This window comes from Anabrus simplex, chromosome 7 (assembly GCF_040414725.1).
Source record: "Anabrus simplex isolate iqAnaSimp1 chromosome 7, ASM4041472v1, whole genome shotgun sequence".
Lineage (NCBI taxonomy): Eukaryota > Metazoa > Arthropoda > Insecta > Orthoptera > Tettigoniidae > Anabrus > Anabrus simplex.
Window position 1 is genome coordinate 155566069 of NC_090271.1, and position 18227 is coordinate 155584295.

The following is an 18227-nucleotide window of genomic DNA, read 5'->3' on the forward strand; positions in this document are numbered from 1 at the left end:
CATTCTGTACAGTTTGCTGATGTCTCAAATACATTACAGTATTCTTTGTCACGGCGACTGAAATACCCTTTTTCGATCCGAGGTTATCAGTAGCGCCCGCAGTTTTATGACCTAAAAATTTTAGAAATATGCAAGCATTTATGACCTGAAAACACCTGAAAATGTGTTAAAATATGACAATAAATGTGACAAACATTTTTTGGACACATTTTCCAAATCTCAAAATCTTGCCACTGTTTAAATTGAAAATATATATTGAAAATATACCTTTAAAATCTAGAACATTCAATAATAATAATAATAATAATAATAATAATAATAATAATAATAAGTAATAATATCAATTTTATTATTATATTTAGAATTTATTTAATCACTCATTCCAGAAGTAACTCTCGACTGCACAGAATGAAATAGATGTCACTTTTTGATGGGCGTTCAGAGAGAATTACAATAGCAAATTACATATATTTTAAAGTTCAAAAAATAATTTGATAATAAAGCATCTAATCTGCTTCCTTGTTACAACATGGAAACTGTTTGTAATGGGAGAAAGACCGCTCAATATTGCAGGATATTATTAGGCCATATTTGAAATACGTCAGATCGTGAGAGTTCAGTTGAGGCTGACTTCTGTCTCTTTATAGGCATTTGTCTCTTTCTATACACCTTACCCTCCTAATTCACATAAATATATATTTCTAAGAAGGATAATGTAAGAAACTGTAGACAACAGTTAGGAGATGTAAAAAATCCATTTTTTAGATGACTGAAAGCAGGTACGAAAAAATGGAATAAAAAAGATAAAGATATAAAAACACAAAAATAATAAGAAAAATTATCGGAAAATGACAACAAACTTCAAAAGAGCCAAAGTATGACTTTATATGACCCGTAAAAATTGCATAGGTTTAGTCACTGTAGATAAAATCATTCTTAACTTGTATTTTCTATACAAATACTGTAATATAAAGAAATAAAATATGACACGTCATAACCCTTAAATGCATGATTTTTTATTTTCATGTTAAAAAATTATTTTTGGACTGTTCATAAGGTGTGTACAATGGGAAAAATATTGAAAAAAATATTATGTTAATAAGTTATCAAATAAAGCAGAATTATTTAATGTTGCATATATGCTACATCATGAGTAAACATACGGTTGCAATTCAAACTGGTTATTACATAAAATATATACAAGTATGTGTCCTTTCTCTTTTATTTCAGTCACATTTGTCATCATTACTTAGTTTTACATTCCCTCACTGATATAGTAAAATATATGGTATCACACCCTTCTTTCAGCCTACTTTCCTACCCCCGATGTCTGTGTTTTCTTCCCAACAACAGCAATGTCCTCAAACATTTATGCTCAATTTAAACTACTGGTGGAAAGCCTTGTTGCAATCCCTGTCTTTGTTGAAACCAAGAAAACATCATACTTTGTACAAGAAACGAACGTGGACCCGTTGCATCCAGGAAATTTGCAACGGTTTCGAGTGGTGTTCCACTTGGGCCAGTGATCCGCGGCATCTTGTCTTAGATCCTTTAGTGGAACAACAGCTCTAGGACACTTCTTCTTCCTAGTGTCAACCTGCTGCTGAATTTCATGACTTGGTCTGCCCCTCTTTTGGCCACTTCTTCCTATGGAACAGGGACATTGTGCTACGTCAGTTCTGAAGTGCTTCTGATTCAGGATTTTCCTCCTAGGATCCTTCTTCAGCAATGTTTCCTTATATAAAACCCAAGAAATTATTATTTCCAGATCAGGTAAATGGTATAACAGTCTGAATTACCCCTTTTTAGAACTGTGTTATATAATGGGGGCCCAGGTGACTGTCCATCAAATCTACACCTCCCATGTGCCTGTTGTACACCTGGCTCACCTCTGTGTGTTTTTTGTCATTGTCATTAAAATAGAGACTTGTTACAGTTCTCTCAAACGTATTTACAGACATTGTATTCTTCACAAGATCAAGGCCAATTGTGTCACTCCAGAAATCACGTGCGTTGTCGTTATGGGTGACAGATGTTAGTAAAAAGATCCCAAGGTACTTTTGCACATCACTTTTAGTTACTTGGAAGGCTTTAGCAGGGTCCTTTTGAGAGGTGTAAAGCATACTCTCATCTGCAATTCTCTGGATCAGTTCATCTGTAAAATAGTACTTGAAAAATTGATGTGGAGTCTCCAAGTTCATAATTTTATTGGGGTAATATGAATTTCCTTTGAATTTCTTCTAGTCATCACTAATGGAAAGATTCTTCCTTTTACAGTTGCAATGGAGGCGTTTTATTCTTGATTTGATATTGTTAGTTTTGTGACTTTCCTGATGAGTTAGCTGAGCACCGTCAGTGGTTTTATTGTTATCATGATCATTTTGTGGTATCACATGGCGAGTGGAATGATCAGTATTAGCTACCTACTTTTAGTAGCAGGTTCTTCATCAGCTGATGTGTCACTCTTGGAACTCGTGTAGGTATATAACTTATTTGGATGTATTATAGGATCATCATCACTGTCATCAAAATCACTGAGATTATCATTATCACTTCCAGAAGGTAATTCTAGGAGTTGTAGAACCTCTTCTCTACTGGCATTTTTCTTCAAGAAACTACGACGATCAAGTAGTCAATCCATACCTTGAATTTCAATGACGAACAATGGAATTAGTCTATTTGATAAATATACCACCTAGTCAACACTATCTTTTACCAGTAATGTGAATAATATGGGGTTATTTACTTCAAAAATCTAAGTTACGCAATATAACCTAACAATTATGAAGTATCAATATTTACATGATGTTGCATATATGCAACAAGCACAAAATTCCGTATAACACCTGATATATTGTATGCATTGTGATATAATACAGGAAATATGTCTATACGTACCTTATTTTGTTTGTATGATTTTTATCTTCTTCAAAAAATAGCTTTTAATAATGAGGATTAAATTTCAAACTTCAAGTTAAAGACAAAATGCTGTATCTTCTGCCATCTCATAATATATGCTACTCTAAGACCACAGTACAGGCAACCTATGGGTAACTAATGTCAAAGACATTCTATAAACATCTTGGAACACATGTGGAACGTGCATTGGTTCATGAAATGCTCACCAAAAGTGTGCAAATCAATTTGTTAATCTATGTTGCATATATGCTACACCATGCAATAAAGGGATAAACATCCGGGCGCTAGTTAGCAGTCTCCCGGGCAGCAGTCACACTACGAGAGTGGTTCCTGACTTTGGCCTCATATATCCTACCCTCTCTGGCTGACGTAAGCCCCTAAATCTGTGTGGCATTACTCATCCAAAAAAATAAGAAAAAGGCCCCATTTGATGTACCACTTACACCTCCTGAAGTCTATCTCCAACTATGAGTGACACCAAATACACTATAGACAATACTGGATACTTCCATATTTTCCTGTACTAAGCTGAGAGTTATTGACAGTGGCCCACCTGGCGGCCCAGCCTTGTAAATCAGGCAGCAAATTTGAAACTACAAAAGTAGCCTGTTAAAATTGATTAGTAATGAAACTAAATAATGATTTCTGCTTTGTTCGACTACGAAAGTTGAATGTTAATACCAACAGAAATAATGAACTTAACAATATTTTTTGTTTTGTCCAAATCTTTGGCTGAGTGGTTAGCGTTGAGGCCTTCGGCTCATAGGTCCCGGATTCAATTTCCAGCCGGATTGGGGATTTTAATCACGTCTAATTCTTCTGGCTCGGGGACTGGTGCTTGTGTTTTTTGTTCCAATACTTTTCTCTTCATGTTCAGACAGAACACAATATACTACCAACCACCAAATAAACATGCAATAGTGATTACTACACCTCAGGTTTTTAGGTGCTGAAATGTAGGCAGGTCCTTTTTTATTGTAAATTTTATCTAAATCACTTGTCATACATTTCATAACCCATTGATCACACCTACAACGAAAGAAAACAACATATTAAAATCTAACCTATGAATACAGCTTGTAGACCATTGTTTACTTTTGATTTATATAATTAATCTAAGATAAGAATACTTGTTGACAACTAAATGTTCCATGTTATGAGTCTCATTATGATAGCCGTATTGGAGTACAGAATGTAAAAGTTTCAAACAAATTTATTAAAAAACCACCATTCCAATACTTTTACAATCTTTAAGTTTAAGATACAAATATTACATATATGTTAAAATGAGACATGTTTCGCTTAGGCTTTGTAAGAATCTTCAGCCATACTTAATCTAAAGCTAAGTCAGGGCCTTGAACTGGGTTCCTCATTAAAGTATAATACATGCTTTAATACAAGATAAAACAGTCATAAAAATCTAGTCTGTGGAGAGGAGAAAGCGATGCTTAAATGCAACAAAAATTTAATAATGAACTTGTCATAGTATTATATGTACATGGATCTAAAAAAGTACAAGTTGGTTATTTGTAGAACGGGACATAGTCATAATGATCTGACATACATTTGGATTGTCCAAATTATTTGATATTAATGAAGCGTGGTTAATTAAAATATAAAAAATAAATCTTTGAACGTTGTTGATTGAGAATCAGGTACATATAATTACAGTTGAGTTGTTAACTCCAAGTCGTTGCGTGATAAGGTCAAAAGGCGCTTGAAGCATCGGTGTAGAAGTATTGTGTCTCCTTTTAGAATAATCTTTGTAATAGATTGTAGTCGTGAGCTGTCTAGCGTAGATTCAACAAGTAGGGTGTTCAATAAAGCCTTAGGTGTGGGAGAATGCGCAATGTAGCACATGTTGAAAACTGAAATGTGTAAGAAAATAATGTAAGTTTTGAAACATAGAGAACATTCTATTAATGAGTGGAAGTTTGACAACGCTTACCCCTTGTGTTGACAGAGAGGTGACTAGCCTTGTTGGTTGTTTGAGACGATCTGGCAGTTGTTATTCTTCTGCTACGTGTATTGTAGGGGTGTGTCTGTGAAGGCGGAGAATGAGTCAGGAGAGGGGAGGTAGGCGGAGCATTGAGGACATTAGGAGTAGGCGGAGGGGGTGTGGCGTGAATCGGTGACTTAGGAGTGGCTACTATTGCGTTAGGGAAATCGCTGATGTGTTCATAAATATTTTCATGAAATTATTTGTATTTATTTTGAAGGCTGTGAGTAATTTAGGGATTTGTTCAAATAATGGGCTATTTGTGTCAAGAACATCGTTTAGATTATTATTAATGTTATAATGCTGGTCTAGAAAAATGTGAGCATTTTCAAACTCGGTCGTCAGTTTACTCTTGTTGACGTGTTTTATAATATGAAGGTCTTGTTCAATCGTGGTAACGTTATGGCCGGTATCCTTCATATGATTGCTCATGGCGGAATATTTTCTATGTTTTGAAGCATTGTAATGTACCAAATATCTAGGTTTGAAACTGCGTCCGGTTTATCCTATGTACATAAAGTTACATTGGGCGCATTTGAGTCTATAAATTCCAGAATTCAAGAATTTATTGTGTATTGAATTTGCAGTATTGGAGTTAAAAAGTATATTACAATTCGTGTTACAAGTTTTATACACGATTTTGACATCATATTTCTTTAGCGGATTGGTTACATGGTATATAGCCAGGTTAGTAAAAGTAGAAGCAGCAAAACTTGGTTTTTCGGGAGTTAATTTTGAAGCGGCATTTAGTTTGATTTTACCTATAATTTTATTGACCATATCTGGTTTGTAGCCGTTGAGTTCAGCTAAATCTTTAATGTAACTAAATTCTTTCTTTCTGTTAGCATTAGAAAGTGGGGTTTTTAGAACCCTGTGAATTAAACTGTAAAAAGTTACCTGCTTATGTGAATGTGGATGCAAAGAATCATTCTTTATAGTCAACAGAGCGGACGAAGTTTTCCTGTAAATTTGGAATGTAAATTTATCCTTAGCCCTTGTTAAATTTAAATCCAAGAAATTCAAAGAATTATTGGATTCGTCTTCTTTAGTGAATTTGATATTATTGTCAAGGTTATTGAGGTACTTCAATGTATTATCACTGTTATTCTGATGTTTGTCGATGATAACGAATGTAAGTTATGAATCTCATTCCGTATTGACGGTTATCACTTTACAAAAGAAAATATTTATAAAATCCTCCTTCAATACACTTCAAGTCATCTGTTAGATGAAGCAAAGTCTATACATGTTTCAGCCTAATCTCAAGGCCATCTTCAGTAGTAAAACAATGATTACATAATATACAAACAAATTAAAAAACGTAATGATGTGAAGTGACAGTGATCATGATTAGTGAGTTAAAAACACATTGAGGTGCAAAGTCCTCTCGTCTAATAGATCTTGCTGACTGTTAAATAAAACACTATGCTGAGGAGTGTAGTGAGACCGTCAATACTACGAATAAAACGTGTAACATCTGTAATGAGAAAAAAGGAATATATGAGTGGATGAAGAACAAGTTAAAAACGATGTACCAAAAGAAAACTTGTCTCGAATGGAGATGACCTTGTCGGTCTCAAGTCACATTGACAACTAAGCCTGTGTGTGGCTTACTGTGTATCTGTGTCGATGTGGTTGGGAGGGGTAATGGAGGGGGAGGGGCAGGGAGGGAGGGACGTTGTGATTCGCGGAAGGAGGGTGTTGATGGAAGGGCGGGTCTTGTTCTAGAATGTCGGTAGTGAAACTCTTTTTTATTAATGAACTGTTCGCACTTTTGTAAAGTGATAACGAATGTGTCGTCTACAAATCTCAGCCACAATTGAAGACCATTAATTCCGTTAATTATCTTATTTGTTTCTAGGTTGTCCATGAAAATATTGGCAAGAATACCCGAATACCCTTTCCCATCCCATCGTCGCCATAAGACCTACCTGTGTCGGTGCAACGTAAAATAGATTCCTTAAAAAAATATTGATTTGCATGTGACCTCCAGAGAGGGCTGGTGCAGGTTTTTCCATTTGATGCCCATGAGTGACCTACACGTTTGAGTGCATGTGGTGGTGGTGGTGATGATGATGATAAAGCTGTAGGAAGAGGGTGAAACCTGGAGTTGGCATATAGCCTACTTCTGTTTGCTCAAGGCTTAACGTCTCCATACTGTGGATGAATCATCATCCACAGCGTCATGTGCCCTCACACCATATGAACACTGTGGAGAAGTTTGGAATTGAACTAACGTTTTGGCATGGAATCTCGTTATCACAAATTGTATACCACCACCTCTCCTACCTTGTCAGCCTACAGTCTGATGGTGAAACTTCTTTCCAGCTAACCATGATGTCAGACCATAAAAACTTGATGCCTTAACAATCACGTCCAGCAGGCAGGCTACTACATGATTATGAGGCAAGAGGCAGAGTATCAATGAGTTAACAGTGGTAGCCCAGGGACATTGTTTTTATAGTACCGTTTTTTTTTTTTAAGATGACTCATCTTGGTTGTAAAGACAAGGCTGAAATGAGCTTCATTCCAAAAGGGCGTGTTATGAAACCCAGTGAATATAAGTATTATAGTCTATCTATCCTGTTAAAAAAAAATTCACGGGAATGGACAACCAAAGTTGAAATGTACCCAGAGCCGCAGTAAATATTTTATAGTTGCCCTCAGTGTATTTTATTTTCTAGTTTCTTTACGTCGCACCGACACCGATAGGTCTTATGGCGACGATGGGACAGGAAAGGCCTAGGAATGGGAAGGAATCAGCCATGGCCTTAATTACGGTACAGCCTCAGCATTTGCCTGGTGTGAAAACGGGAAACCACGGAAAACCATTTTCAGGGCTGCCGACATTGGGGTGGAGCTCACAGCTGCACACTCCTAACCGCTCGGCCAACTCGCCCGGTGCCTTCAATGTACCCTTCACTCTTAGGTTTTAACTCAAACTAAGAAAATCCTGGGCAAGCTTACCGGCTAACATTCCTGCCCAAAAAATACACATCAGACCAGTTCTTCCGAAGTCCTCGGCCTAAAAGTAGTAGAAATAAAACAACCATAGACACTTGCTCATTCTCACATGTTGCTTATGACCAAAGGTGTCTGTAGCCCTTAAACATAATTAGCAGCAACTGCAATTTTGATATTGAATGATTTCACCTCGCTTTTTTTTTATTACACTCAGTATGGGCATCATTTTGAATCGAATGGAGGAGTCAGTGCACATCTGCTCAACTTGGTATTTCCTCAAGATGTCAGTCTGAGGATAACTCAAAGAAAATATAGTCTTTGGTTAATGTCATTTGACCGCAAGAGTTTTATCACGTTTTCATATTTGAATGACATTTAATGTTGTTGTGTAAAGCATTTATTTCTTTTTGTATCAAGGACCTCTGCTCACTTCTCCCAGTTCAATGCCGGGTATGACCTTGCTGCAACCTGCTAGCATCAACAGCTCACTCCCAACCTCCAAACTGTCTTCCAGTGATCAAGTAAGTAGAAGAGATATCGTGCTTACACAAGACAAATGATATCCATTATCTTATAGATTGTTGTGATTCTCCATTAGGTGGGGAGCACATGGGTCAACTCCGGCAGTCTCAATATCAACATTGACAATCTGAGTCTTGGGGGATTCCGTGGTACAAACAAACAGGGGTCTAATGCACCTTCCATGAACCAGCTGGCTGTGAGTAGCCCAACATCTCCAATGCATCCAGCGCAGCCAATACGACCTCAAGGTAAATTTTGAGTGGATGGCTTTTAAATTTCACTGACAGTTCAGTCTAGAATTAAACATTGCAGCTAGCTTCCTGCCGTGTTCACCCAATTTGGAATCCTATCTTTTTCACAGAATTAAGGCTGGTTTGAGAGTTAGATTAGAGCGGAGTTGCATTAAGAACACTGTTCCTAGTAAATTCTGTTCTGGTGTTAGAGACGACCAAAAATCCCTTCTGATCCTACTCAACTCGCACCAGGAAACAAACCTGGTGTTTCTCGCCTATACCACAAATTAGGTCATTACATTACCTATCTCATAGTACAGTCCCTGGCCATATTATTAAATGACACATTATTATTATTTATTTAGCGTATGGCAACACATTGGAATATATAACAATATATAAATCATATTCTAAAATAACTAGGGCCTTATTACTACTACGCATGAAACAGAGTAGGCCTATACAATGACAATGTATGCACTTATATAGTGAGAGTCACTTTGTCTATCCAGTTAACAGCATCTGGAGTCAACGATAGAAAGTCCTTCAGATCTCCCAAGTATGACGTAAAACACAAGATGGATCAGAAATTTTGCTCCATTTGTAGAGGAAGTCATTACATACTCCATGGTTTGTGCGAATCCTGTTGGCAGTTTTCCACGTACGTCGAGGCAGATCAAAACACACCTTGAATTGTTAACGTAATACGAGTTTAGGAGGTATAAAAAGCTACTAAGATTATATTAAAATGAAATGAAAATCCGCAGCCTGTTTCCAGTCATTCAACCGGGTTAGGAATGGAATGAACGAAGCCCCCATCTAGCGGCGAGGATAGGAATTGTGCCGGCTGCCGAAGCCTGTCACACTCCCCTGGGGCAATGATTAATGAATGACAGGTGAAATAAAATTATATTGGAGAGTGTTGCTGGAGTGAATTATGACAGGGAAAACCGGAGTACCCGGAGAAAACATGTCCCGCCTCCGCTTTGTCTAGCACAAATCTCACATGGAATGACCGAGATTTAAACCACGGAACCCAGCGGTGAGAGGCCGGCGCTCTGCGGCCTGAGCCACGGAGACTATTAAGATTATATTGATCTGCCTAAATGAAGGGATTTCATTTCTTCAAACATTACAGATTATTAATAACTGATAAACCACACGGTTTTAATCTTATGATTGTTTAAAAAAATATTCAGTAAGGAGAACTAAACCAAACATCTTAATACTTTGCCAAGCCGCCTTCGTCTGTTATTAGTGCTGTGATTCAGCTTGGCATACTATTAATACAAGCTTGTAAAGTGTCCTGCATCTGTGGGTCATGATATCAGACTTGAGTACTCTTTTCAATGAGACAAATTTTTGTTGTGATTATTTCCTTGTCCACTTCCATTTTCACCAGCTCCCAAACATTTTCTATCGGGTTCAAGTCCAACGAATTTCTTGGCCAGGGTAACAGAGGGATATTTTCTTGCTGCAAAAAGGTTTTTACTGATTGTGCTGTGCAACATGGAGCTCAGTCTTGCATAAACACAAATGGTTCTCCACTAGGGGACCATTCTTTAATTTGAGGTCGCAACATCATCCTTAACATCCCTTTGTGCTGTTATTGCTGCATTTTTCCCTCAACTACGTACAGATGTCCAGTGCCTTTCCCACTGATGACAGACCAAACCATGACTTTGATGGGATGTTTCACAGTCTGCACAACACAATTGGTGTGGTACTTTTCACTATACAAACTGAGATTCATTTGCCAAAATTTCAATTGTGGGTTGGTCACTGAAACTAACCTGAAACAAAATGAAAAAGCCATTAAAATCTGACTTAGAAATGGCCTTGAACTCAAAAATACATTGATCACTACTGTATGTAGACAAATACTGTACACTTTAATGATACCTATTTCTAGAAGTCCAAATCTTGATGCTTGTGCTTCTTTGCCCATGCAAGACGTTTTGACATCATAGCAGCAGTTAATTTTGGCTTTCAGGCAAACCTGCGAGCCTTGAAGTTCATCTGTGAAAGTTGGCGCCATACAGTTCTTTCAGATGCAATGATGCCACCATGTTACAGTTTCATTTTAATTTGTTTTGTAGAATTAAACTGCTTCTCATGGCATATATTCCTTTGAGGGACGAATTCCACACCAACAATTTTCTTCTTTACACGCCTCTCGGATGATTCAGATATTATACCCAATTTTCAACTAATCTCCCGATTTGAATACATATTTGTGCCAATCGGTGCTTTTACCCCGCAATCCTCTGAAGCATCAAATCACTTGCTTAACCAATTTTTTTGTATCGTATTGTATCTAAAATCTTTCAGGAATCGGAAAACTTTATCATTAGAGGCTACAGATTGTAAATAAACCAGGAAACCAACAATACTAGATATTAATAATGCACTCGCACTTCAAATATGTCAAATTTTTCTGTTCTCAAGACTGCAACTAGTACTTGTTCATCAATAATAAGCTCTCACAAGAATGATATGGCACAACAAATGAGCTCATTTCGTTCACTAACAACAGTTTTACAATATTCAACCCATTACACAGTGATAGTTGAGTCAGTTTACAAAATCAGACCCCAGAAACAAATGAATTGTAAAAAAAATCAGGTGCATCTAATAATGTGGACAGGGACTGTACACGCGACGAGCTGTGAGGAAGAGGATCACCTGAGAAGTGACCGTCTAAAGATGAGTAGTAATGATATTCCTGAAAGAGAACGGTGTACATGGATAACAATTGGATGTGCTTGTGGCTGTATAGCAGCCAGTCATCAAGGTCTTCTTGAGGCATGTGCGGAATTGGCGATGCTTTACAGCGCAGTGACATGGTGGCCTGAAATAAGTATGCTAATGTATAGGTGACATGCCTTCACCATCCTATCATGGTGTCGGTGAAGAGGAAATGAATTTTTTGGATGTTGCTGATGATGGATCCCTGCCAGATACTTTGTGGGTTAGCTGAGAGACAGGAATAATGCCTAAGACTCCTGAAAGTCCTCCTTTTAAGAATTTTGTTTGTCGAGCTTCCCCGTTACAGCACTATAATTGAACTTCGGTAAATGCAGTACTTTCATCAATATAACATTGAAATGGCTTGTGACTGCTACATCAGTAACCATCAGATCAGTGGTGAATAACTATTGATGCAATGTGTTTACAACAGACAGAAGTAGTGCTGTGCTGATTTCTATGAAATGTTGGTAAGAACCCCTTACTATGAATTTGTCTGAGGTAGCATGCACATCCCATGCTAATCGTGCTATTTTTGTATTTTAGAAAATCTTTTGCAAAGGGTTACCAAAAAAAGACCTGGCATGGTAGGCTTGACAGTTTTTCTCTATGAGGAGGGGAATATACATTTTTTCGTAGAGAATGTACATTAATAGTTGTTAAAATTGTTGTACTTTCTCCTTCATTCTTGATAACCTCACTAGAATAACTTACAGTTTTATCCAACTATCCAAACATGGTTCATGGTGTGGGTTACTGTAGTCACGTCCTAGTTCGTGAACCATGGACAACGGCTGAGTGGCCTAGTAAGTGGTCCTGAGAGTCGGGATACCAGTTGCTATGGAATGGGAGTGGGCATATTGTACATATTCCGAGTCATGGCCATCCTTGTGCTCAGGCGGCTAGGACTAACAATACACCGGTGCTCCATAACCCGTTAGAGGAGAGATCCTCACTTGAACTATGTGTAAGTAGGGTAGCATCCTGCTTTTTGAATTTACCGAGCTCAGAACATTTTAAGCAAGCCTCGGACCTATGGGAGTAACGGAGTCCCACTCCCATTTGACAGGCAAGGGTCTCCTTGGAAAAAACTTGTTGAATGAAATGGAATTTGATGGGGAGCTATCAATATTAATGGGGCTTATGGAAGAAAGAAGGTAGAACTGGCTGAATCAGCAAAGAGGATGCATCTGGATGTGCTAGGAGTAAGTGATATTTGGGTAAGGGGAGATAACAAGGAAGAGAGAGGAGATTATAAAGTGTACTTGACGGGTGTAAGAAAGCGAAGGGCAGAGTATGGGGTAGGGCTGTTTATCAGAAATACCATTGCACGCAACATAGTTTCTGTTAGGCACGTAAATGAGCGAATGATGTGGGTAGATTTGGCTGTTGGAGGAATTAGGACGAGAATTGTCTCGGTGTATTCACCATGTGATCATGGTCAGGGTCAGGATAGTGCTAATGGGCGATTTCAATGCGAGCGTTGGAAATAGAACTGAAGGATACGAAAGGGTGATTGGTAAATGCGGGGAAGATATTTAAGCTAATGCAAATGGGAAGCGTTTGCTGAACTTCTGTGCTAGTATGCGTTTAGCAGTTTCAGATATATTCTTCAAGCATAAGGCTATTCACCGCTACATATGGGAGGCTAGGGGTACCAGATCCATAATAGACTATATCTTAACAGACTTCAAATTCAGGAAATCTCTTAGGAATGTACGAATTTTCCGGGGATTTTTCGATGATACAGACCACTATCTGATCTGTAGTAAACTAAGTATCTTTAGGCCTAGGATAGAGAATGTGAAATCTGTCTGCAATCGAATGTGGGTAGAAAATCTCAAGGACGAGGAAATTAGACAGAAGTACATAGATATGATTAGTTTCGAACAGTAGACAGTAAGCAGGTTCAGGATATAGAAAGAGAATGGTTGGCATACAGGGATGCTGTAATAGAAACAGCAAGGGAGTGCCTAGGAACAACTGTGTGTGAAGATGGGAAAAGGCGAACATCTCGGTGGAATGATGAAGTGAGACCAGCTTGTAAACGTAAAAAGAAGGCTTATCAGAAATGGCTCCAACAAGGGCCGAGGCAGACAGGGAATTGTACATAGATGAAAGAAACAGAGTGAAACAAATAGTTGTTGAATCCAGAAAGGAGTCGTGGGAAGATTTTGGTAAGAACCGGGAAAGGCTAGGTCAAGCAGCAGGGAAACCTTTCTGGACAGTAATAAAGAATCTTAGGAAGGGAGGGAAAAAGGAAATGAACAGTGTTTTGAGTAATTCAGGTGAACTCATAATAGATCCCAGGGAATCACTGGAGAGGTGGAGGGTATATTTTGAACATCTTCTAAACGTAAAAGGAAATCATCCTGGTGGTGTTGCAAACAGCCAAGCTCATGGGGAGGAGGAAAATTATGTTAGTGAAATTACGCTCGAGGAAGTGGAAAGGATGGTAAATAAACTACATTGTCGTAAAGCAGCAGGAATAGATGAAATTAGACCTGATGTGCTGAAGTATAGTGGGAAGCCAGGGATGAAATGGCTTCATAGGGTAGTAAGATTAGCATGGAGTGTTGGTAAGGTACCTTCAGATTGGACAAAAGCAATAATTGCACCTATCTATAAGCAAGAGAACAGGAAGGATTGCAACAACTATCGAGGTATCTCATTGATTAGTAGACCAGGCAAAGTATCCACTGGCATCTTGGAAGGGAGGGTGTGGTCAGTGTTTGAGTGGAAGTTGAATGAAAACCAGTATGGTTTCAGACCACAGAGGGGCTGTCAGGATCAGATTTTCAGTATGCGCCAGGTAATTGAAAAATGCTACAAGAGGAATATTTAAAGTAATAAACTTCATGGTTGGGTTCCGTATTGAGTGAAGACTTAACTTAGAATGAATACAAGATTTATTGCTCCACCTTCTCAATACTTAAAATCATACAACGTTTAACAAAACATCACAATATGATAGTGTCAGGTACTAGTTTTGGTCCAACATCACAATTATTTTATTCATTTGTTAATTTTAACATTCTGTTCATATTTATTGTAACTTATGTATAAGGATTTTACTTGTATATCATTCCACTACCATCCATCCTCATGTTCATCCATATTAATTTAGTTTATGTCTTTTACTTGCAATTTCGGCTTGGCTGATGATGGTCCAGGATATGGACCGAAACTAGTACCTGACACTATCATATTGTGATGTTTTGTTAAACGTTGTATGATTTTAAGTATTGAGAAGGTGGAGCAATAAATCTTGTATTCATTTTAAGACAAGAGGAATAGGCAGATGTGTTTATGTTTCATAGATCTAGAAAATGCATATGACAGGGTATCAAGGGAAAAGATATTTGCCATACTGGGGGACTATAGAATTAAAGGTAGATTATTAAAATCAATCAAAGGCATTTATGTTGACAATTGGGCTTCAGTGAGAATTGATGGTAGAATGAGTTCTTGGTTCAAGGTACTTACAGGAGTTAGATAAGGCTGTAATCTTTCACCTTTGCTGTTCGTAGTTTACATGGATCATCTGCTGAAAGGTATAAAATGGCAGGGAGGGATTCAGTTAGATGGAAATGTTGTGAGCAGTCTGGCCTATGCTGACGACCTGGTCTTAATGGCAGATTGTGCCAAAAGCCTGCAGTCTAATATCTTGGAACTTGAAAATATGTGCAATGAGTATGGTTTGAAAATTAGCCTTTCGAAGACTAAATTGATGTCCACAGGTAAGAAATTCAACAGAACTGAATGTCATGTTGGTGATACAAAGCTAAAACAGGTAGATAATTTCAAGTATTTAGGTTGTGTGTTCTCCCGGGATGGTAATACAGTAAGTGAGATTGAATCAAGTTGTAGTAAAGCAGGTGGGAACAATGCCGGGAGGATACTCGGAATGAGGAGATAAAGGCTAATTTAGGAATGAACTTGATGGATGAAGCTGTACACATAAACCGGCTTCGGTGGTGGGAGTCATGTGAGGCAAATGGAGGAGGATGGGTTATCTAGTAGAATAATGGACTCTGTTATGGAGGGTAAGAAAAGTAGGAGGAGACCAAGACAACGATGGTTAGACTCAGTTTCTAACGACTTAAAGATAAGAGGTATAGAACTAAACGAGGCCACAGCACTAGTTGCAAATAGAGGATTGTAGCTACGTTTAGTAAATTCACAGAGGCTTGCGAACTGAACGCTGAAAGGCATAACGGTCTATAATGATTATGTATGTATGTATGTATGTATGTATAGTCCTGACGCTCAACGCATACCCATGCGGACTCTTCTGATCTCAAAACTTGGCCCTGCCTGGTAATAATAAGGGTTGTCAGTCTGACCGCCCTAGTGATAATGAGGGTTGTCAGTCGGTTTCTTTAATCTGGACACAAGGGGGGGCGCGTGTCGTTTAAAAGGCAAGTGAGCGCTGTCAAAAGCAAGGTTGTCATATTTTGCGTCGATTATTTAAACATGTTAACATTTAATTTATTCTAAAGTCAAAATATAAATATAAAAACTTGATCATGAACCACAGCACAAACTAATATCGCAGAATAATTTGTTTCGTGCTTAACCCGTGCGGTGGTCGCAGATGTTGAAAGAAAGAAAGAAAGAAAGAAAAACAGGAAGAAGGAATTGGCAAATAAACTCGACAAAGACTAAACTTAAATTGATGCCAAAGTAGGCCTATTAAAATATTAATTTTATGCTGTTAGTATCAGTGTCTCCCTTTCAGTAAAGAAAGGAAGAGTAAAAAGAAATATTTACAAATTGTTTTATGTCGCACCGACACAGGTAGATGTTATGGCGATGATGGGCTAGGAAAGGCCTAGGAGTGAGAAGGAAGTGCCCGTGGCCTTAATTAAGGTACTTCCCCAGCATTTGCCAGGTGTGAAAATGGGAGACCATGGAGAACCATCTTCAGAGCTGCCGACATTGGGGCTTAAACTCATTATCTCCCCGATGCAAGCTCACAGCTGCGCGCCCCTAACTGCAAGGCCAAATCGCTCGGCAAAGGAAAAGCAAAATCACAAACTAGGGACTGGGATAATAATAATAATAATTGTCCGCCTCTGTGGTGTGGTGGTTAGTGTGATTAGCTGCCACCTCCGGAGGCCCAGGTTCGATTCCCGGCTCTGCAACGAAATTTGAAAAGTGGTCCGAGGGCTGGAACGGGGTCCACTCAGCCTCAGGTGGTCAACTGAGTAGAGGTGGGTTCGATTCCCACCTCAGCCATCCTGGAAGTGGTTTTCCTTGTTTTACCTCTTTTCCTCCAGGCAAATACCGGGATGGTACCTAACTTAAAGCCGCGGCCGCTTCTTTCCCTCTTCCTTGCCTATCCTTTCTGATCTTCCCATCCCCCACCAACGCCGCTGTTCAGCATAGCAGGTGAGGCCGCCTGGGCGAGGTACTGGTCATTCTCCCCGTTGTATCCCCCGACCCAATGTCTCACGCTCCAGGACACTGCCCTTGAGGCGGTAGAGGTAGGATCCCTCGCTGAGTCAGAGGGAAAAACGAACCCTGGAGAGTAAGCAGGTTAAGAAAGAAAATAATAATAATAAGAAGAAGCAGAAGAAGAAGAGTAAGAAGTAATAATATCGGAGTATGCAGTTCGGACAAAAAAAATAGCGTGCAAACTTAGCTACTTTTAAAACAAATGCAGTATTTACCTTACTTCTATTCGTTGTCCATGTCATTGTCTGTTAGGTGAATTACAAATCTATCTTGGTTGCTATCCGTGTCGTGTTTCATGTACTTCTCTTCTGTCTTAATGGTGCTTCGAACACAAGCAGACCACCTCTCAGGACTGATCGTTCCAGCTCCTTCACGCAGAAGTTGACACACACACTAGCACTCAAAGTTGGCGTAACATTATTTTTCCTAACATACGCCTTCACCTGAGACCAGATCATTTCTATGGGGGTTTAAAATACAGTGATATGGAGGGAGTTGCAAAACTTCGTGTCCACATGAGGCTTCAATCTCTTCTACGGCGTAACTTTTACTGATATTGGCTGATTTGATTTCCTGCAACATAACTGCCTTGATGGATACAGGTTTTGACATGGGAATGTTATTGTACTCCATAAACTTAATAATGTCCTTAATATTAGTGTTCATGGAAGGAAACCTAATCAGCTGCCACGAATGATAGCTTGTGTTGTCCATTGTGATTACGCATTTTCGGTCACGTGGTAGGTTCTCTAGAAGATGAGACCTAAACCAGTTCTCGAAAACTTGAGCTGTCATTTCGTCATGGCTATCAGCTTTGCAGTCTCCAATATTTTTAGCCGATAAATAAAGGCAATTCTCAACCCAGCCCTCACTGCCTCCAGCATGCAATACCATAATATGCTTGCCTCGCGATGTTGGTGCTTACCCACCCTTTCTTCACAATGTCATGAGTATCGTACCAAGTTTCATCTAGATAGACAACTCTTTACCCCTCGGAACGCAACTTCCAGAGACGGTCTATGAATTTATATCGCCAAGCTACTATTCTAGCAGATTCCATTACAATCTGTTTTTTCTTCAGAATACGGAAACAAAACCCAAGTTTTATCAACAGCTGCTGTAGAGTTTTTCATAAGGAAAGCCACACACATTTTTCAAATGTTTTAACAGTTCCTGTACGGTTGTGACTTACCTTTAGTAAAGAATGTATATACCTCGCGCCTCACCAAGTCATGGCTAAAATCAATTTTATTAAAGATAACCCTATTATTGCCACACTTTTTCGGAGTTGTAGGTCCCCTCTTTACTACTTTAATTATAGTTTTCCTGTTAAGTTTCAACATTTTAGCTCTCTCATAAATATAACCCTTGCGAACGTTATT

General features: G+C 38.6%; 1 protein-coding gene across 1 annotated transcript in view; it reads left to right on the forward strand.

Annotated features, from left to right (window-relative positions):
- lqfR (clathrin interactor lqfR) overlaps positions 1–18227 on the forward strand; it is a 285249-nt gene that overhangs the window by 225762 nt on the left and 41260 nt on the right. The window contains exons 11-12 of the mRNA XM_067151380.2: positions 8300–8403; positions 8481–8652. Coding sequence (XP_067007481.2) covers positions 8300–8403; positions 8481–8652 — 276 coding nt within the window. The remainder of the gene's footprint in view (positions 1–8299; positions 8404–8480; positions 8653–18227) is intronic.